Here is a 23,113-nt window from a genome sequence, read left to right as displayed (position 1 = left end):
ACAGCAACCTTCCTTGCGGTGTACATAGAGGACTCACGTAAGCGGGACGCTTGTCCCGACGGTCCTCCCTGGCTGCGGGAACATGGGTTTGCCAGCCCCCATAGACTCGCAAAAGCGAATCCTCCCTGCGGAACCCGTATCGAGACAGTCGAAAACTAAGTAGGTCACCGAACGTTAGCAGCAACGTAAGAAAGCGACAATGAACTATGCCAAATCCTCAACTCCGACTCTCGCGCGCTGCGGCTTGAGAAAATTCGATTTTCCGACGTGGAAATATTTTGCGACATTTCGATCGGAACCTTGCGGCCGTTCGTACCGAGACCGTTACGACGCAACGTATTTCAGTCGTTATACGAACTTTTCCATCCGGGGATACGAGCCACGCAAAAACTGGTGACGACACGCTTTGTCTGGCCGTCTATAAACAAAGATTGCCCCGGCGTTCCCGTAAAAATAACAACCAACCAGGGACGCCGATTCGAATCACGTCTGTTCAAAGAGTTATGCCGGTTGCTTGGCGTCACCCATCTACGCACGTCGGTCTATCATCCCGCGTCTAATGGGATGGTAGAGCGCTTACATAGACAGCTTAAAGCAGCAATCAAGTGCCACGACACGAGCAACTGGGTCGAAATTCTACCAATCGTACTATTAGGCATTAGATGCGCGATAAAGGAGGCCCTAAACGCAACGGCAGCCGAAATGATCTACGGCACCGGCATACGATTGCCGGCGGAGTTCTTTTTACCAATCAATCAGCGGGCCAACTCTGAATTTGTGAACCTGCTAAAAGAACGGATGGAGAGAGTCAGGCCATAGCCTGTTACACAACACGGCGAAAAGAAAATATTCATTTTCCGCGAGTTGGAATCTTTGCCGTACGTATTCTTACGATATGGCGCGATTAGAGACCCTCTACAGCCGCCTTACGACGGGCCGTTTAAAGTAACGCGAAGAGGCGCAAAAACATATACAATTACAGTGAACAATCGCGGCGTAACGGTTTACGTAGACCGGTTAAGGGGGTATTCTAGTCTAGAAATTTGAAAAAATCGAAACATTTTTTTTTCATATTTCCAAAGTTTAGACATTCAAGAATATGTCCTTAAAAGGATTTTTCAAAATTTCAATCATTTATGAGTTACGGCCATTTTTGTGACGCAGCATCTGCTCCGGTCCGACCAGAACAAATGAACAGTAGACGGTAGACGTTGTCCGAGTAAACTTGTCTCAAAACTTTAAACGCGTTTTTCTCGAAACTACGTTTTCGAGTTGGCGTGCACGATATCTTACGTTCTAATGAACTGATTTATTTGAAATTTGGTATGAATATTTTTTATACATTCCTCTATCGCCGGAACCACGCTCAAATCAAAATTTTTAATTTTGCTATTTTGTAAACATTCGGAATTGTTAAGAAAACATGCGAAACAAGAAACTTTCCTTCAAACGGCCGCCATTTTGTGAAAAAATATTGTTTTGACTTTTCCAAGATTCGTGCTATAGCCGCATCTATACTAATTAAGAATCCGTTCGGCGTTATTGTTTCAGATGACCAAAAGGGTTGAAATTATACACGCCAGGACACCATTTTTTTTTTAGCACCACTTACTTTGCCAGCTTATAACTTTGTGAATTTTGAGTTTTGAATTTTTTACGTAATCTTAAAATATCAATAAACAAATGCTAAAAAGAAGGATAGAAAAAATATTTTTTGTTTCGTTTGTACAGAGCTTCAAAAACCGCCCGAAATTCGTGCCTCTAGACTAGAATACCCCCTTAAAGCCAGCCTTTGTAGTACCAGAGGACCTCGAAGCGAAAACCGTCGAAACCCGTGACGTGCTTATTCCGGTAGAACAGACGAACGCCCGCAACGAAAGCGACACAATTATCAATAATCAAAACAATGAAGGAAACACCAGCAATAGGAACGTTACGCGGTCAGGGCGAAGAGTCCATTTTCCTGATTGGCTACAGGCAGGCTTCGGTTAGGCATCGTAATTATCGGACACGGGATATATCATGAAAATTAAAAAAAAAAAACAGCGACGCTCAAGTAAATATAATAAAAACGTTATCACTGGTAGAGGGGTAATGTAGCGGCACAGGAGTCAAAGGACGACGCGAGTCAAGAGCGACTCGTGCTGTTGTTTTGCCTCAGGACATTGACTTAGCCTTGACGCATGAAACATAACGACAAATAAACTCCGGGCAATACAATGTCGCCGCTACATGCAACCTTCGAATGAAGACGAATTTGAATTTTCTGACTCTCCCCCGACCAGTATAAATAAATGGACACGATCGCGAGCAAGTACATATCGAGTATCTAACAGCGTCAAGAGTATCACTGAGTATCTTACGGGCGTCTATCAAGTTACGCGACGAGCATTTACGAGTATTTTTTCCGCGATTTTATTTTGCGATTTATACTTCGTACTCACGACTTACGTTTACGGCTGTATATTAATTTATTGTTATAAATATATTCGACGGTTACAACAACGAGTAAACTCGTCATTAATCCTCACGTACCTATGTCCTATTTACATAAACATCTACAAATACATCGAGACGTTAAGATACCCACAGTTAAAGAAGAAATATACAGGTTCAGAAACAGATATAATATAAGAGTTAACAACCACCAAAACCCATTAGTTACCCAACTACTTGATACGACGTATCAGATCCAGAGACTAAAAAGACAATACCCTCTAGATTGAAGCATTAGATTCAACTAGAATCAAACATACTATAAACTATTATAATCCAAGTTACAGTACCACGCCAAAAGAATTTACTTATAATGCTCAATGAGAATTGATTGTAAATAGTCTAGTCAAATAAAAAAAAAAAGAAAAAAATGTAGTATCGTGGATGAAAGGCCTAAGAGATATCGGGTGAAATATAAACAATGTCGCGAGCCTAAGTGCCGGCAGGCCCATCAATGTATCGTCGGTCCTTCAATTGAATAGTTACGCGGAAAAAAGGCCTACGTGACTGTAACATCAACCAAATCTCAATCCACATCAGAGACCAGACCACACACCGAGGGGCAAGATAGCAGCCAGATGTCTACACATCCTTACTGGAGACCCTCAATAGTCTTAGAGACCCACCATAAATCTTGGCATTTTCATAGCTAAGGTCCTTTAGATCAAACAACCATCTTTTATTTCAAATGTCCTTTACATTTATTGTTTACCACGGGAGGATACGGGAAACATGGTTTTTCTCACGTTCGGTATCTTCCGTTAGCAACTTTCTCTCGAGGATGGCTACGACCCTTCCTAGTCCACCAACCTTTTTATGATCCAATCGAAAGCAATGTCTATCGCCCTCACTTTCCTAGCCAAAATTGTTCTTAACGAATCAGCTCATCTCGTGTCCTTAAACACGCCCATAACTAACTTTCCTCCGGTACAACATCGTCACTAAACCTTACTTATTCTCTATCTCTAGAATAGTCAACATCTTTTACCAAGTTTTTACCCTTAGACCAGTCGCGTACTTAGTTTATACATACGCGTCAGTGTAACTAGGTTCTATATAAAGTTGTTGGACTGTGCTTTATACATGTCATATATTCAATTGTGATTATTGAATTCATAATAAACATTGATAAAAAAGAAAGTTAATAGTTGTGTTACGGCTCAACCTTCTTGTTTTTATCATCTAAGCCTCAAGTTTACGTGACATGATCCTGGCCACGAACGGTTGCGGAATATGTGTGTGGTGGGATTATGAGAAAAGACAAAGGGATGCTAAAGGAGAAGGACAAATTAACAGTCAGTGCGAGTTGAGAAGTCGAAGAGTGTGAATTGCGTTGTCGAGAGAGTGTGGTCCGCGTGAGAGAGAGCGTTGGAACCAGGGTGACGAGGATTGTAAATTAACTATTTAGTTGTCTTAATTATAGAGCACATTATTGTATTTAATTTACGTTAAATAACCATCGTTTCTTGTTTAACCAACACCTGTTTAATCCATTTTAAATAAACTAATAAATAAAGATCCTACCTCAATAACTATTTAACAAATTATTTTTCATCCTAATGTACATAAATATAGAACCAATTATATTTTATTTTAGTATGAGAATTTTTATGTTGTATCTTTAGTTGATAATGTATTAATTATTTGCATATTTAATTATTAATTATTAGAAGTAATTAAATTCAATTTATATACGATGCTGGAGCTAACAGAAGTTAATACAATTGCAAGTATATAACAATGAAAAAAGTAAACAGTATAATTTGAAAGTATCAGTGACGACAATGAGTAATTAAATTTTAGGTGTTGCAATTTAGAATACTTTAATCCTACTGAGATAAAACTATTTTCACAGACATTTTACTATAATTAATATAACACGGATTTGGATTATTTGTTCAAATGTTTGAGATTTAAACAAGTGAACTGCAAAAATCTACTTAAAGAATCATAATTCATCTTTATATGTCCTTTCCTCACTCGCGTGCAAAAAAGCTAATGACATCGAATTGTGCTCTTTTCGAGGCTATTCAATTCTTCTTGTTTAAAAGCTTATTTTAAAAGTACAGTTTACATGACTTTTGCGTAGTACTGTTAGAGGGATCTATACAAAACTGCTTACCAAAGTAAAACTCTATGTCATGCTTATCTTCATTAGTAAGTAATTCAACTTACCTATTTTTATCATATTCAGGCGTTAGTTAATTAAAACAAAATAATAAAAACAGATGAGCCTGGTCAATATGCATCGATTAAGAATTCCTTGGGGTTATTTGAAAAATATCAATTCATCGTGTTCTAAACTATAAAAATCTCACAATTACTTACATTTTCCATAAGTAATGGCGTCAAAAATTTTTTCAATTTCGTCAGGTGTAGTAACTGCATTATTCATGGGATGCGTTGACAGCAAGGCATCTTCTTCCATCGCTGGCTGTAGTTCATCAACCACAAATAAGTCGTTGTAACCAAAGTCTGATTCGAACTGTAATGAATTTTGTAACTGTTATATTTTTTAGTAGAGCATGCCATATCTTTGGTTTAAAAAATATATCTTAATTAAATTATTTATTTTATCTACGGGTTTATTGTACAAAAAAAAATGTAGAACAGATCGCCTCCGAAATTAGTATAGAAATATTGGTTGCTTGTTCCATTATAAAGGCTATTGAAAAAAGAGTGCAATTAAATCGCTAATAGCAGCTAAAGTTATATTGTCGTTTGTTTCGATTTGATAATCTCAAACTGAGACATGAAGTGTGAGTGATATAGAGACAAAGATTTCCAAAAACGCACAGATACTTTCGTGTACAATAAAATGAATAGAGAACATAATATAATAGTTAAAAAAATAGTTGCTTCATATTATAAACTGAAAGACTACCTTTTTAACAAAAAATTTTACCGTCGTGGTCCTACAAATGCAAGTATAACCTAAAATAAGACAGTTTAACACGTTGATATGTTGAATATTGGCATAACTATCAAAGAAAAATGGCAGTTTAGCTATATACAGGATGCGGTATAAATGTATGTCCATACGTCAGGGAGTGAATTGTCATCTATAACTCGAAAACTACATATGTCGTTTTTTATTTATTTTAATGTATAGATTCATCCCCTGAAACATTTATAACTCACTTTGTATAAAAAAATAACACACCCCCAAACCACATAATATTCAACAGACCAGAAACATTCATAGCAACGTGTATGAATGTCCAATGTTTATTACCGTCAAAGGGATCTAACATGTTCAGTAAAGGCTTACCATTTCGGCAAGACGCCATTGCATATATTCGGCGAAACCCTCGTTTAACCATAAGTGTTCCCACCAATCGCAGGTGACCAGATTTCCATACATCATGTGCGCGATCTCGTGAGCAATTATAGTAATTATATAGACCCTCTGTTTAGCTGATGTTACTTTCTTGTCATAAAAGAGTCCGTACTCTCTGTGAAAGTAATTTACACATTTCTATAAATGTATCTAGTCTAATGATAATAAGATCAAGTTGATACCCACTAAACCAAAGAATTGAATGAATTCCTTTATATTCATTTATGAATCAATTAGAAATTAAACAAAATGAACCCTTCATAAATGATTAATTTAGATATAGATTCTCTTAAAATAACTCAATACCATTTACCTGAACGTAGCAAGGCCCCAATTTTCCATAGCACCCATTGAGAAATCTGGAATTCCGACTAAATCCAATTTTGGCAATGTATATTCATGGTTTGTTTCCATCTGAAGGTAATCAAGGATTCTCCTTGCTGCGATTTGCGCTAAATAGTCTTTCTGAACAATATTAGGTCTACCCCATATGTTTACGCTTAAATATGCATTTACCATAGGATCAAAGTCGCTGACTACAAATGCCACCAGGTATGTTGACATACTGACTGTTTCTTTAAAAGTTTCTACAACACGATCTGATGTACTGAAAGTACAAGTTAGAATGTATATATTACATTTTCGTGAAATGTTCCTGTTATAACAAATATAAATCTATTAACCCATTAACCCAAAGACCAAATACAAGAATAATGTGTTGCTTAAACGAATATTATTTAGAAACGTGAAGTAATATACAGGTTGTTTCATCTAAATATAAAAAATGTATTGGAATAGCAGATACTTTACAGGAGCTAATTTACAAATCAGAGATATACAGTGGGTCACGCAAGTAAAGGACACGTGTAAACACCTTTTATGCGTTTTATATGGGTCATTCTTATTAATATTGTGATGTAACCCGACTATGATAATTATATTGGGAAAGTTTAAAACGAATCTGTTATTATAAATTACAAGATATTTGGTATAAGTATATATGTATTTCGCAAAAACCACAAAAATATCTAAACTATCACTTATTCATTATTATAATACTTATCATATATTAAGGCTATTCATGATGGATTGTAATTTTTTATTAAATATATGTTTACAGCAAATATCTCATAACGTCTATATACATTTTTAGATTGGTTTAAATTTCATCCATATATTTAGGATAGCCGTATAAATGCTAATAAAATTTTATGTACTTCTATGAGCTGTTGTATATAAACAACATTTGTATGACTTAGAAAAATCATAACGTGCAATTATAAATGCACCGATTTCTACAAAACTTCATATGATTGTAAGCGGTAAGTGAAAGAAGAAAACGATGAAAAAGATATGGAAAAATCCTTGGAACTCCTTGTTATAATTACATTGTTAAAGAAATACTCGGTAATGTAAATTGACTGAAAAAGATTGGAAATTAAATGTTGTGTTAAGACAACGTTAGTTTTTAATGTAGATCTTAATAATATTAACGTATAATGTTTAATCAAAACGTACAAAAGAGAACGTGATATTTTATTACATCATATCTCCTGTTATTTTACAGGAAAATAGCTTTAAGATTCACTACACTTTCATTCAATCTCACACTACCAAAACTGTTTTTATGTTAGTATTACAAAAAAAACATAATGCGTATTAAGAGATTGCACTGTTTGGTGCTATGTAATTCATAGTTAGCGACGTAGCATATGCATATTTACATAAAAAATATAGGAGAGTATAGATTTACAGAAATGTATAACAATGTAGATGCATGAAAATGAAACTAATTTATAACTTTTCATTGTCGAAAATATTAGAATTTTATAACTTTTTGTATTAATAAATCATAATGGTATTATTCTATATAAATGTCTTTGACTTAATATTTGCTTTTCTTAAAGTACATTATTGCTTCTATTTTTTTTAAACAATCATGATGTTTATATTTTTCTGTGCATACTTACGTCAGTGGAATTAGCGAATTTCTAGGCATATTACTCAGCACTTTATAATCCTTAGGTCTTTCCATGTTTATTACAAACTTTGCTTTGAAAGCTGGTTCATCGAAACAAGGGAAAGCCTGTCTCGCATAAGTTGCTTCAAACTGAGTCGCAGCCAACCAACTAAAATCAAGAAAGGATATTAGGAAACTAGAGAAATTAATTACAAGTAACAACTGATTCTTCATGAAAATATAAATAGAAGTAATTGAATAAATTCTTCATGTGCATTACATCGTTTCGATTTTAGGGAAAATAAATAAATATAATTCATTGGGTATAAAATACGTAAATTATCAATTGTTAATCTTATTGAAATAATTGATCATTTTGTTTTTTTAAACAAATAATTACTAAAAATAAACGTTGCGTTGACTATAATGTTTTATTTCTTTTAGTAACTCCACAACAGTTTAAATTCCGTTATATGAGTTGTTTGTTTACACATCAGAATCTTTTAAATTAGAGATTAGAATAAAAATAGGAAACTACAATATAAAACCAAGAAGTAAATAATTATATGAAATAAATAAAAAGTTAATTTCATGTGTAATGTGGCTATAAGATGTATTGGCACATAACCTTATTTTCCAGTGAAGTGTTTCTTTACATGACTCTACACATTTCATTTTTATAATAATATATAAAATTTTTGTGATTTTTGTAATCTGAAAGTACTACTAAATAATACATAATTTAATATACTTGGATTTAATTAATTAATATGTATATAAATATTTTAATATACAGGGTGGTTGGTAACTGGCGGTACAAGCGGAAAGGGGATGATTCTACGCGAAAAAAGAAGTCGAAAATATAGAATAGAAATTTTTCGTTTGAGGCTTTGTTTTCGAGAAAATCGACTTTGAATTTTCGCTCGATACGCGTGCACTTTATCACGTCTCGTTATAACGGATCTCACTGTAGATCGTTGTCTCGATGGAAAAATTAAAAAAAAAATTAAAAAAAAATCTGTATTCTATATTTTCGACTTCGTTTTTCGCGTAGAATCACCCCCTTTCCGCTTGTACCGCCAGTTACCAACCACCCTGTATATACATATATTATATTGTAATGGACTGTGGACTTATTTGTGAAACAGAAACTCTTATTCCATTTTTGTTCATTTTCTGACGTCTGAGTGACTAAAAAGAAATAATTTAACATGAAATAATTGAAGTATTGTTTACAGTATAAAATTATTGTATAAAATTTCAATAGTTACAAATATATCCAGCAGATATTAAAAATTATTCGATTTAGAATATTTAGATTTTATTTCTTTATTTGTATTTGTAAAAATATGAATTTGCATAAATATCCAGAATCTAATTGTTTGTCTTAAAATCTTACTTTGAAGTCCTTACTCACCGAATGTTTCCTTCATCGGTGATATAGTAACTTCGATAAAATCCTTCCATATTATCGTTCAATTTACCAGTAAATGTGATATCAAGAACAAGTTCGTTAGGTTGAATGAATCTCTTCATGAATATTGTGAGCATCTCAGTATCATAATTTTGTCGTAGACCGCATACGCTGTTTTCATTATTTGAAGTCGAGTTTTTCGGTTGCAATGAGAGCCCTGTGATTTCAAGTTTGCTGGAATGAAGGACTATATGGGATATATAATCTACGTTACGTTCCATTTCTATTTGTACTCTGCCAGTAAATATAAAATTGTTTTCGGCAAAATATGGAGACAATGTAATATTGTATCTTAATGGAGAAAATGATATTGGCAAACGATAATTCATCGATGGATATTGTTCCTCGATCCACTGGAATATCCCTGGGATATTTTCTTGGCCCCATTTTAATTCGTGTTTTGCGTAATCCGAGAAAGCCTTGAAGTTTTCCATTGGTTGTTTCTTGTCTAGGAAATTGAGTAACTCGACATACTGCGAAAAGATTGATTAGTTAAAATTTAGGGACTTTTGGTTTGGTTCGGGGCGAGGGTAACACGCGAACGGAGAGCTCTGTGGAAAAAGTGAAGTGTGAAGGGAAAAAGGAGAAGGAAACACAAAGTAACACGAAGAAGGGAAAGTAAAGGATGAGCATAGGATGGGAAAGTAAAAGAGAAGCGAAAAAGAAGACAGGAACGAGAGAGAGAGAGATACAAATAAGAAAAACTAAAAAATAAGAAGTTAGAAAGCCAGAAGCGCGGCAAAAAAGTAAGGTAGGGAAACGACAGATGGCGACAAATAGAGGAAGACCAAGGAACACAAATAAAGCTGGAGATAAGACACATTTCAAAAATACACTGGATAAATACAGCTTGTCAAAAAAAGAGACGCCAACCAGGCAGAAAGGAATAGAGGTAATGATGGAAAAAAATGGAGAAAATGGAAAGAGGATACGAGGCAATAAAGGGTAAGGCAATAAAGGCAATAAGGAAATAAAAGGTATATTCGAAAAGCAAGTGGAGGAGATGAAGAGGGAAATGAAAGAGGAATAGGAAAGAAGGGAAAGAGAGAGAGCCAGAGAGAAAGAAGAATGGGAAAGGAAAAAGGGAATAGAAAAAGAACAGAGTCGGACCATATGCCGTTAGAAATAGAAATGGAGGGGCCGGAATTAGAAAAAATGAGGAAAAGAAAGAAGAGAAGGAAAAAAGGGAATGGACAAACGAAAGTGTGGAAAAATACTTGGAGGAATGTAAAGACTGGACCTGCAAGGGAAGAACAGTAGAGGAAATGTGGACAGAAATAAAAAAGAAGATAAACGAAGCAATGCCAAAGAAGAAAGTGAAGATAAGGAAATAGGGCATGGGAGAGAAAGCGTGTTACGACAAGGAGTAGAAAGAAAGAAAAAGAGAGATGAGAAGGAAGATGACAAAGTTTATGAAAGGAAAACGCAACAGGGAAGCACTCATAGAGGGAAAAGAAGCATTCAAACAGTGGTGCAAATAAAGAAAGGAAAGACACGAAGAAGAAGAAATGGATAAAATAAAGAAAACCAAAACAGAACAAGAAGCGTGGAAATACATAAATAAATACAGAAGAAGAAGAGAGGGCATAGATGAAGATATAAGCGAAGAAGAGTGGAAAAGTCACTTTATGGAAATTTTAGAAGGAACAAAACACAAAGAGGGCAGAAAAACGGAGGAGCATAGAGCGGAAGTGAAAATAATGGAGGAGAGAGAAGATAATATAAAGAAGGAAGAGGTAATCTACCAGCTAAGAAACTTGAAGGAAAAGGAAGCAATGGAGAAAGACGGGTTAGAAAATGAGGTATGGAAGTATGCACCGAAGGAAGTGGGGGAGGCGTTATGGGAGTTGTTAAGGAAAATATGGAATGGGGAGGGGATACCAGAAAATCGGAAGAAAGGTATATAAAGATATATGTCCGATATACAAGAAGGGGGACAAGAGAGTAGCTAAGAGTTACAAAGGAGTAACATTAATGGACACAGCATACAAGATCTATTCGGGGCTTCTGGACGAACGGCTGCAGGCAGAGATTGAAACCAAACTGGAAGAGAGCCAATTCGGATTTACAAAAAGAAAGAGGAGTAACCAACGCGGTATTTGTGATAAACCATATCATAGATAAACAGTTGAGTAGAGAAAAAGGGAAACTATATGCCTGCTTTGCGGACTTAAGAGCGGCGTTCGACAGACTAGACAGAAAGAAATTGGAGGAGAAAATGTGAAAAATGGGGATTAGCAAAAAACTAACCCGAAGGATTAAAGAGATATACACAGAAACAAAGAATGTGGTGAGAATCAAGAACCATAACACAAAAGAGTTTTGGACAGTGAATGGAGTCAGACAAGGGTGCCCGTTGAGCCCGACGTTATTCAACATCTACGTGGCAGGACTGGAAGAAGAACTAAGGAAAGGACAAGCCGGGGGCATAGTGGTAGGAGAAAGAAAAGTATGGTCAGTGACATATGCAGACGATATTGTGCTGATGACGGATAGAGAAGAGGAGCTAAAGGAAATGCTAAAGAGATTCAAAAAATTTTTAAAGGAAGCCGAATTGGAACTGAGCACGGGAAAGACCAAGATAGTAGTTTTCAAAAAAAGAAGGAACAAAAGGAGACAAAGAAAATGGAAATGGAGAGAGCAAGAATTAGAAAAAGTGGACGAGATAAGATACCTAGGGCACATACTACAGAAAAACGGCAGTGATGAGAAACACATACAAGACAGGAAAAAGAGAGCAACAATAGCAATGAAGAAAACATGCAGCGTGGGAGAAAGAATATTCAAACAGGACTACAAGACGAGAGTGAAGATGTTTGGAGCACTGGTAGGGAGCGTGGCGCTGTTTGGATCAGAGGTATGGGCCTGGAACATGGAAGAAAGACTGGATAGAATAGAAAGAAGATATGTGAAATGGATCTTAGGTTTAGATATGACAACACCAAATTATATATTGATAGAAGAATGCAAGCTAAAAGGAATCAAAGAAAAAGTATTAAAAAGACCAGCAAGGTATGAAGGAAAGAGAGAGAGAAACTGGGGAAATGGCCAAGAAGGGAAAAGAGCAAGAAGGAGAAAGAAGGGACTAGAGGAGAAATGGAGGGACACAGATGGAAGCAAGAAAAGAGCAAAAAAGGATGACAGCAGACCAAATTGTAGAAGAAAGAAGAAAGAGAGAAGCAGAAGAGAGGGGGAAAAGGATAAGGGAATCCAAATATAACATACATTACAGAAAAATCGCTAAAGAAGAGTCACTAAAGTACTTAGAAGGGAGGATGAAGTGGAAGGACAGAAAAATATTAGCATAATTCAGATGTGGAAATGAGACCAAAACAAGGGAATACTGGAAAGAAGAGGGAGAAAAAGATGCAGACTATGTAAAAGGAAAGAAGAAGATCAGAGACATGTAATAGAAGAATGTGAAATAACGGGAGGACCAAAGGACATAGAAGAAACACTAAAGGAGACTGGAGAAGGACTAACAGAATTAAAAGCAATAATAGAGAAGAGAAGGACAATACAAGACGGGGAAGAACGACAAGAAGGAAGCACAACAAGGAGGCAAAAGCCCAAAGTTGTAATAGTTTTTTAGTCATTAGTTTATAGTTTTTTTAGTTCTTAGTTTTTTGAGATAGAATAATTAAGGGAGTGCAATATAATAGAGTGGATAAGAGGAGAGGTAGATATATAAGAAACGAAATAGGTATAAGAGATGTAAAACCGAAAGTTCATCCAAAGTCGAAAGGCACGGACTAAGTAATAATAAATAAAAATAGTTAAAATTTAATCGATAACATTCGGAGAATGTGAAATAACGATGTTAAATTTGTTGAGAAATTACAATATATATAGAATTAGGCATACTTATAGAAAGCGACATTAATCTCAGAAATAATTATAAAAAATTACTATCTGAACATTCTTGCATAACCAATTTAACTAATTATTAATATTATGTAATTAATAATACGTAATTAATAATATTAATAAATTAACAAATTACAATTCTTGACAAGTTACAAATCTTTACAAGTTTATAATTTTTTCTTAAATAAAATAATCAGGTAATTTGTAATTTGTAGAATGGCACTAATAATATTACCTCAATTATGCAAGACAGCTCTAGTTTAAACTTTATGCTACAGATTGCAGAATCTTAAGATAAATAAAAGATTCGCATATCCAATATTATAATAAAAATCTTGTATTTATGTATAATAATCTTTTGAAAAGAATGCTTCGTTTGGAACGAATATAATGATTATACAAAAAGAATAAATTACCTTTGCATAAATTTTGTTCGTGAATACTCTTTTTCCAATCGCGTTTACGATACTGTTGACGCTGGAAATTTGCTGGAAGCTGCAGGGAAAATATTGCAAAATGATTTTAATTATTACTGCGAAAGCCCAATAATTTTTGTATAGTTTACAATACTTTACTTACTAGCTGATCATTTTTTCGTAATTTTTTACAATGAAATTTATTACGAATTCGACTCCCTTCGGGCCCGAATTGATAACGGAAGTGAAAACGCTCGAACTATCTTCAAATCGTACCTGCTTATCTGAGAGTACTGTGTGAAGTAACCTTAGAAAGAAAAAGATAAACAAGTAAACGTAATACACTCTACATATAAGCGTTAACAATGAGATATGTATATGGTGTTCAAAAATTATTTCACACTTGAAAAGAGTTACTACAAAATTGACCTGCTTCTTGAAGTGTAAGGACAAATCATTTTATTGCATTGAGTAGAAGTCGTTACGAGGAATAAAAGTCTGACAGCCATGGCAAATAATTTTTTAACATCCTGTACAAGCTTTTACAACAAAGTATCTAAAATGTTATATGTACTACGTATTTATCTTCGATTGACTACGATCTATTTGTATTTTTAACTGAAATGTTTAGCATTTGCTCATTTTTTAAAATATATAGAAATATTGCCCCGTGGTTTTACATATCAAATATATTATACATGTTTTTACAAAATAATGACGTAAGTATTGCAAACTGAAAGAAGAAAAACGAAAAGAAAGAAGAAAAAAATTTTTTATTTCTAAAGAAATAAAAAATATCCAATGAACGTATTCTAAATTTCAATCCTTTCGATGTTATACTAGAAAGAAGAAAACAGAAAGTGAAAGAAACATCGTTCAATGTATAATAAAATCGTGTAGGCACATTATTATGTATTGAAAATCAAATCATTTACAATACATTTTGTATTGTAAATGAAAATATACTACAAAACTCATTTCTTAAAAAATTCATATACTTAAACAATTATTGAAATACAAAAGATGCGAAATAAAGAACACAGCTTTATAATCATCTGATATAAATTTTTATCGAGGTTTCATTACTCTACTCGCATTCTCCGAAATTATGCATTTGCATGAATATTCATGGTTCAGCAACAGATAATAACTGTGAACATACGATAATGAAACAAAAAACATACTACCACAATATTCTCATATATGTCGAGTAATGTAAAACATGAAAAATATGTTTTCTTTTGAAAAAGTACATAGAGTAGAGTACAAATTTATAACACTGTTATATTGAAATGGGATTAAAATGGGATATTATATGTTGAGATATCGAGAATATCTTTTACAAACGTGAAAATAAATTTTTGTGTTTTTCATTGATTATAGAACTTACGAACTCATTATTGATTATAAGACTTACTAATAATGACTTACGAAAATATTTGTATACGTATGAGAACTTTGTTTATTAGATGACATATTTGTGGTTCTCTAGATTTCGAACGTGTTTTTGATAGTATGCTGGCCTTTGTTCCGATGTTTCGTGAACATTGAAAATTCTTGAAACTTTTTCAGGAAATTCAGGTCTGGCCTGAAAAAGTGAACCAGAATCTTCTTGATATGTCGCGTTAGAACATAACGCAATGTACTATTGAAAATACACTCGAATGCCGAAGAACCACACGTATGTTAACTTATGGAAACTCTTCTTATACATATATTGTGTATTGTATAAAAGATTTTGTATAACATGGTACAATTATCGTGGTCACATTTGTATAGTTTGACACAATCCTGAAAATGTATGCAGGAGTTGCAAAATATTCATTGGAAACATACACTTCACAAAAATCACAAAATTATTTAAACAGCCAATTACCTATTACATTATTTAGTATTAATTATATCTTTAAACCAACTATTCGTATTATATATTAATTTTTTTATTGAGTCAAATGAGAATATGATCATAATGTCTTAAACGTTACTTCTTGTAATACTCTACATATTACATGAGGACAAAAATGAAACTGAGTAATTGATTGATTAAAATAAACGCGAGATCAAAATATTGAGTAATATTAAATTGAATGATTCCGTTATATTATCGTTATATTATTACTATTATTTAATATGCTTATTATTTAATATACTATTATTTGATTTGTGAAACATAAATTACTCCATTTTTGCATGATTAATATAGCTTAGTAAAGTCAATTGATACTATAAACTCAAATTCGAAAAAACTGGGCTCAATCCATATTTGTTCTCAATGCTTTATATATAGAAATTAATAAATAAAAACTTACTGGTCAAGAAATTCGTCTTTAGTAGCGCAGGCTAAAGATTGGAGAATTATTAACTTTTGTGCAGAAAATGTCGTATCTGAATAAAGTGCCCACAAACGATTCCAGGATTCAGGATCGTTCTGTTCAGCAACCGTGCAATATGATACACTACGAATATTGGGTGGAAAGCTGAAAAATAATATCCATGAAACATCTATTTTAGCATAGTTTGTAAATACAGTAGTACCTCCCGCAAACCTCCTTATATGTATTTGTAAAAAAGAAACTTAATAAGATAAGAGATAGGAAAATTTATTATAGTACTGTATTGATTTTATTATAGAACTATGTATTGTACTGTACCGAACACATCTAAGAAATTATATTTGGCTCTGCGATAAATTAACACTTTGCTTAATAGTAGTGAGAATGTTACAGATATAACTTTTACACAAATTGAAATAATAAATGCAAATAATCAAAATGAGACTCCTTATGTCAAAGTATTTGAGATATTTGAAAAAGAGCTTCAATTGGTTAAGGCGTGAAACAATGTAACTCTGCATAGTTATTTATGATAAAAAAATTTATGTAATTCAGAAATCCAAAGAATATAACATCCTTAATACATATAACCTTGTTTATCAACGTTTCATAACTTCTAGATAATTTAATTTAAGATATATTTTATATATTTAAGATAATTTCATTATATTTTACAATTTATGTGATACTGTCCACTCTATTCCTTTTTAATTATCAAATGATACACGTAACACAGAATTTTAATTGATTTAGTTTAAATCTCAAATAAAAATAATAGCTTTAATTTGCAAAATTCTAGAAAGCAATTGTGGCACATTTAGGTTGAATATTGAAATATTAATATTTTGTTAATCTATACTTAAGTAGGTGCCATAAAAAATCCTATTGTGCGAGCATTTTATGAAAACTATATACAATAAAATTGAACTATATAAAAATAAAAATAATCTTGCATTAAATATATGATTCTATTAATGACTTATATGATATAAAACTTAATAAGTATAAAATAAAGTAAACTTTTATTGGTTAATGTAACATTTTCATTAATATATGGTAATATATAGTAATATATATTGTATAGATATGTAGGATTTCTAAATACTAAGGAATCCTATTGCAAACTTGAAAACTTTCTTTGAAAATTACGTTATTTAATTAGAAATAATATTGACCTTGCCATTGTTATTTCATTGTTGGTCCAAGAGTTAAAATAAGATAAAGCTCGAGATTTGCAGTTTGCTATGTTTACTTGGCATGCCCACTTGCGAATGTGTGATCTGAACAACAAGGTGATGTGGTCATCATTTTCCTTATCCTCAAATCCAAGTTTATTGTATACCGGTGTTAAGAGCGAGCTTAGATATCGCTGGAATGTAATAGCAATAAAAGTAATATATACAATATGATAATTAAAATAATATATTAATTATAATTTATATACTTTGAACGTGGCATAACTTTATTTTATATAAATTTATATTAAATAAAGTATTTACATTTTTACATTTTTACTGATTTTAAGGTGTATAGAGTATTTTACAACTGATAGTTGAGATTACAGAAATGTCGAATCGTAAAGATTAATAAAGCATAAGTATTAGTATTCCATAAGAAACATTCTTATACGTAATGTTTATATACATATGTATGTAATTTCAAAATGAAAAAATTTTATCATATTTGTTCATATCTTTTGTATATATTATCTTTTTTTCCAGAACTATGTTGGTTAGTGTCAATGATTTTTGTATTGATGCTATGTGTAATACTCCTTTTGTATACTCATACGTAGATCTCGGCCATTTGATTTCAACTTATAAATTTAAAATAAAAAGTAAGAGACGATGTTACGCCGGGCGACTCTCTGCCTGGCCCAGGTCACACACCGCGGGCCAGACGGACACCAGATGTCCGCTCTTCCGTACGGCGTACCCTCAATAGCCTTAAGCACCCGTCATAAACCCGAGTAACTTGCCTGCTAAGGTCCTTCAGACCCAACAAATGTCTTTTTCTAAATCAGTTTCTAAAGACTATTGTTCACTACGGCTTGACACGGGAAAGTTAGTTTTTCTCACGTACGATGCTTCCTACTAGCAACTTTCTATCGAGGGCGGTTAAGACCCTTCCTAGTCCACCAACCTTCGTTTGTCCAATCCGAGGCAATGTATACTATCCTCACTTTCTGCCCTAAAATGGCATGAACAAATCCGATGGTCCCGTGCGCTAGACACACCCTTCACTAGCTTTCCTCCAACACAGCATCGTCACTCAACTTCACTTCTTCTACATCGTTGGAAAAGTCAACTACTAAGTCTAATGCTAACGCCTATCGTGGCAGTCTAAGCATAACGCGAGAGTCGGTTCTCGGTATTGTCGCGCATACATCTCCTCTATTAAATATGTTATAGTGCTACGTCCACTAATACACTAAATCCAATTATAAGAGCCCTGCTCTAGCGTACATATCTATCTTATCTTCGTGCGATAAGTGATTATCTATTTATCTATACTCATCAGTGTAATCTAAGTGTTGGAAATATATAATTTATAATTCTGTGAATCACAGTGTTATACAAACTCAATCACCCCTATTATCTCAACGGAAATCAGGGGATCGATCAATTCGTGGTGTCGATTGTTATAATCGTAACGGGAATTTATGACTCCCGTTGACGTCTCTCCTCGCGATTACGTCTCCCCGCGATTGGTCGAAATAACAGACGATATATATTATTTATGGTATGATCTGATGTCTACATCAGATAACCGCATAAAGACAGAAAATATTCTCAATTTTCCTACTTGTACGTTAGAAAAACAATAAGGTCCATAATAAATAAGCAAAAAGAAGTCTCGAGGAGAGCGTGTTGAATCGAAATGTATTAACAAACCGTTCCGCGAGTTCTATACATTCAGTCAATTGTCGAAGTGATTTTATAATAATAGATGGTTCTCCAACTAAAATGTTAGTGATTAATGATCAGCGAATGGTTAAAAGTAATACATTGTACAAGATAAATTGCACCTCAGTATTGGAAAATTATGAAATGGTTTCTGACTACGGAAGTCATTTACCTATAGTCACTGTTCCCATTCAATGTCCAACAGTCAATCTCTCCAGTTGCAAAAGTCATGTTCTAAGTGACTGCTTTTCAAGAAAAGATCAAGCTATTGTTATCGAGGCCAAACATGGAATTCAAATCAAAGACTATGCATTTGTAATTGACAAAATTACAAACCCAAGAAATATGCGTTTTATTTGAAGAATTTCTAGCGGTGGAATTTGCGTTTTTCTTGCTACTGGAGATCTAGCCAAATAAATTACCAACAACTACAATGCGATATAAATAAATGGTTCCAATCTTTAAGCTTGATTTCGGTACACAGATACAAGAGGATCATATTGTTCATTGTCTATTCAACGATTTCACATGCATTGCTAGAAAACATCAGTGACATTCTTAAGAGCAGGTGTGATTGAGGCAGATTTTCCACACATAAGCAGTAATTACATTTTACATATAACTAGAAGTCATCAAAATTGAATACGAAAATATCACCTACTGGATTTATCCAATCTCCAAAGCACTTATATTTTTTATGCAAACAAATGTGGCATTTAGCCAAAGCCACAATCAAACCAAATTAAATTACCAATCAAACCAGAATACAGAAAACACAGTTAATGAAGTCCTCGAAACTGATATTAGTTGAAATAAATCAAAATCCATCAAACGAACAAAATTTGATAAGGCTGAAGGCTCCAATAGCTTCTCTGGCATCGACATCAACAGTACAAACATGAGTCAGGATACATTGAGCAAATCAAAAACATAAAAACAATCAAACAAACTAAGAAGAAAGCAACTAGAAAAAATCCAGAAAGGAGTATGTTACTATAGTAAGTATTGTGTGCAGTGTAGCAGTACTATTCGTCGTTTATTATTTATAGCGCCATTTTTATTACAAAATGTCATACACATTTGGAAAACTTTTGGATATGCACTTTTGTTACGGTGCAGCAGACGGCAATAGTTCAAAAGCGCAACGGGGATTATACGGGGAAGATAGGACTATACCGTGTAAAGATATTTTGAAAAATAACCCAACGATTGCGGCATACAAGTACATTGAAACCTGCAAAATCTGGCGGTCGAATTCAACACGACGATCCGGATCTGGGAGATAGAATACTGCATCGTATTCAAGAAAATCTCAGGTTAAGTATAAGCAGTCAACGCCGTTAGCCGCGCTGGAAACACTCGTTCTCGGCCGATCACGAAAGTTAAGCAGCAGCGGTCACGGAGCGGTCTAGAATGGGTGTCGCTCCGTGAGGCGTTGACGAAGAGGAGACGCGCCGAAGCCATTTTTCGCCCTTGGAGTTTTGGGCCCCTCTGGGGCGCTGGATGGTCGAAGCACACAAGGCAAGCCTCCGGTGAATATCAATAAGGAGAGACAGCGCTAGGGGTAATGCCCCCCCCCCCTAACGCCAATTCAATAGTCAGGAAATATTAGGACTAGCTTAGAACAAGAGAACGCGCGTGAAGGGGGTGCAACTGAAGTTAATTCTCCACGTACAAAAAGAAAAAAAAAAAAGGTTAAGTATAAGCATTAGTGCTGTTGAAGAAGATATCAGCAACAACACCGCATGGTCTGTATTGAAGGGGGAAAATCCACACCTGCATAGCTTTCAGAAAGTTCAGGTGTTAAAAATAGAAAATTTTCTTTGAAGAAAAGAATTTCGCAAATGAATGAGTCGGAAAATCCAACACAACTTCAATTTCTCCGCCAGGATATTATTTACCGATGTGGAAACATTTTATAAATATGGAATAACAAATATACGTAACGAACGTTTCTGGGAACGTGAAAATCCACACCCATTAAGAGATAATTCATGTAGAATGGTGCACCACCATATTTTACCAACGCAGTGTACGAGCACTTGACTAGCTGTTTTAGAAATAGATGGATCAGTCGAAGAGAAGCTCTATACTTTGGTCTGTTCGGTTCCCTGATTTAAATCCTCTTGACCTTTATTTCTGAAGATATGTGAAGAAAAACGATTTTTAGAGAAATGCATCTCCATTCAATACAGGTAGAAATATATTTGATAAAAGTCCAGCACTTTTTTTTTAGTAGGAAAACTTAAAATTGGATACACTAAACTAATACACTCTTATAACTAAAAATAAGCCGGATAAGTGCAAATACTGTAACTGTGTTCTGTCCGTAGATCTTAATTATAATAACGTTTCCCAATACAAAATTAAATTAGCTCTTTCAAATGAGATTTAGACATATCTAAATCATAAAAAAACATTATGAAAATCTTTTTTATTTTCTCAAAGATATTAATTTATATCGTAAATTATAATATCGTAAGCTACAACTTAAGCCGCGTTCAGCTTAAAATTAAAATAATATAAATACATAATTATTTTTCTTGTAGATTTATCTTTGATACTCAATTAGAGTAATATATAGCAAAACTCCATTTATTTAAACCTTACTTATTGGAATGGAAATTTAGTTAGTGAACAATTTATTAAATGTTCAAGATTTCTTTGCATCGAATCTACTTTTCTGAACGTGAATTCATATTATATGAATTCCAGCTATAGAAACTATTTGTTCTTCCATGAATCCAAATAACTGGAATTTTAGCGTAAACTTTAATATAAACGATCCAATTTTAAATTCAATGGACCTTGTTTTCTCTACTACAAGACTAACGTTTACAAATTTGATTTTCTCAACGAAAACTAAAGATCATGCAAGACAGTGATAATTTTTTAGCTCTATTGCTAAATTTTTAACTTTCATTTCACAGATGGCGGATAAGAATTTAGATTATTACTTTTCAGAATTTCAGAATTTGCTTCGTTTTAATTTGTATTCTGTACTGTACGTGCAAAAATTACAGATGTTATTTATAACGTAAAACATAAAATCTACAAATTAAAATTAAACATTCTATAATTAAGTAATATGGCACAAATTTTATTTAAACTGTTACGATCTCCTATATATAGATGCCTGCATAAAATTGAAAAGTGAACAACCTTTTAAGCCTTGAAAAATCAAATTATAGATCTACAAAGTTTTGTAAAAAGAATCAAATGCATATTATGCAACATTATGTGCAATATTATAAGACTAGGATAAGTATATAAACATTTCATCATAAAATCATACAAAAGAACAATTTTAATAATATGCAATTAATTAATAGCGTATTAAATAGCACTCTACCATAAAAAAAATTGAATATGTGCCTTATCATGTTTATCTCTTGTACCTTCAATTATTTTATGACATCTCTTGCTTTTTTCCTTCACTTTTTACTTTGTAATACATACCACAAACGCTTTGTAACCTTCCTTTCCTTCAAATTGTTTATGCAAATAAGTCAAGCCGTTGAAAAATGCACGCCATGGAATGTAGTTGGTTTCCTTGCTTAAATATTGTGTTGCACTTAAAACAGTAGGGTAGTCAACATATCCTGCTCTGCCAAGATTTAACAAATCATCGATGAGAGCTGCACGATTAATTTCGTGTATTATATTAAATCGATCACTTTTCAAAAACTTAATTATGTCTTTCCAATTATCAGGTGCATAGTTTACCCGATAATACCCTGAAAACAATTTACTTTATATTTTTATTAAGTAAAAATGAAATATGTGTTAGTAGATAAGAAATACGTGTCTTTGTAAATAGATATAAATAAAGAAATTAAATTTAAAATGGGGATTTGTTTTATCTATTATAATATTTTTTAATATTTTTTATTTTATATTATAATATGTTGTATACTGAGTAACAAGTACCTTAGTGTACCTTAGATATTTTTTATATTTTTGCAATTCACATGCATTCTAGCGATCTTTTTTTTATAAATGTATAAAGATCCACAGTTCACAGTCTACATAATCTACATAGCGTAATAGTTAAGTAATGTATAATGTTGTACATAGTGGTAAAACTAAAATAGTATAATACTTATACTATTTTATTACAATATTATATTATATTAGGTTTTATAAGCAAGATAAGTATTCAATTTTATTACTTGTAATGGTGTAGATTTTTAGTATGATTTTCAGCATTTTTTACATTATTAAATTCTTTACACTCTAAGGTTTTAAACGAGATAATAATTATTTCACAATTCATTTTAATAATTGTCCAAAAATTTTTCAGAGTTGTTTTATTCTTCTG

At 33.1% G+C, this 23,113-nt stretch overlaps 1 protein-coding gene across 3 annotated transcripts in view; it reads right to left on the bottom strand.

The window, feature by feature from the left end:
- LOC126866292 (putative aminopeptidase-2) overlaps positions 1–23,113 on the bottom strand; it is a 75,383-nt gene that overhangs the window by 19,825 nt on the left and 32,445 nt on the right. For all 3 annotated transcript variants that reach the window (XM_050619693.1, XM_050619700.1, XM_050619709.1), the window contains exons 17-26: positions 22,252–22,529; positions 17,062–17,255; positions 15,863–16,030; positions 13,717–13,860; positions 13,554–13,632; positions 9,214–9,743; positions 7,807–7,965; positions 6,150–6,443; positions 5,768–5,951; positions 4,825–4,981 (exon numbers count right to left, since the gene is read on the bottom strand). In XM_050619693.1, the coding sequence (XP_050475650.1) occupies positions 4,825–4,981; positions 5,768–5,951; positions 6,150–6,443; positions 7,807–7,965; positions 9,214–9,743; positions 13,554–13,632; positions 13,717–13,860; positions 15,863–16,030; positions 17,062–17,255; positions 22,252–22,529 (2,187 nt within the window). The remainder of the gene's footprint in view (positions 1–4,824; positions 4,982–5,767; positions 5,952–6,149; positions 6,444–7,806; positions 7,966–9,213; positions 9,744–13,553; positions 13,633–13,716; positions 13,861–15,862; positions 16,031–17,061; positions 17,256–22,251; positions 22,530–23,113) is intronic.

Source organism: Bombus huntii, chromosome 1 (genome assembly GCF_024542735.1).
Source record: "Bombus huntii isolate Logan2020A chromosome 1, iyBomHunt1.1, whole genome shotgun sequence".
Classification (NCBI taxonomy): domain Eukaryota; kingdom Metazoa; phylum Arthropoda; class Insecta; order Hymenoptera; family Apidae; genus Bombus; species Bombus huntii.
The sequence above is the reverse complement of the archived record's forward strand: the minus strand, read 5'-3'. Positions and strand labels throughout refer to the sequence as shown.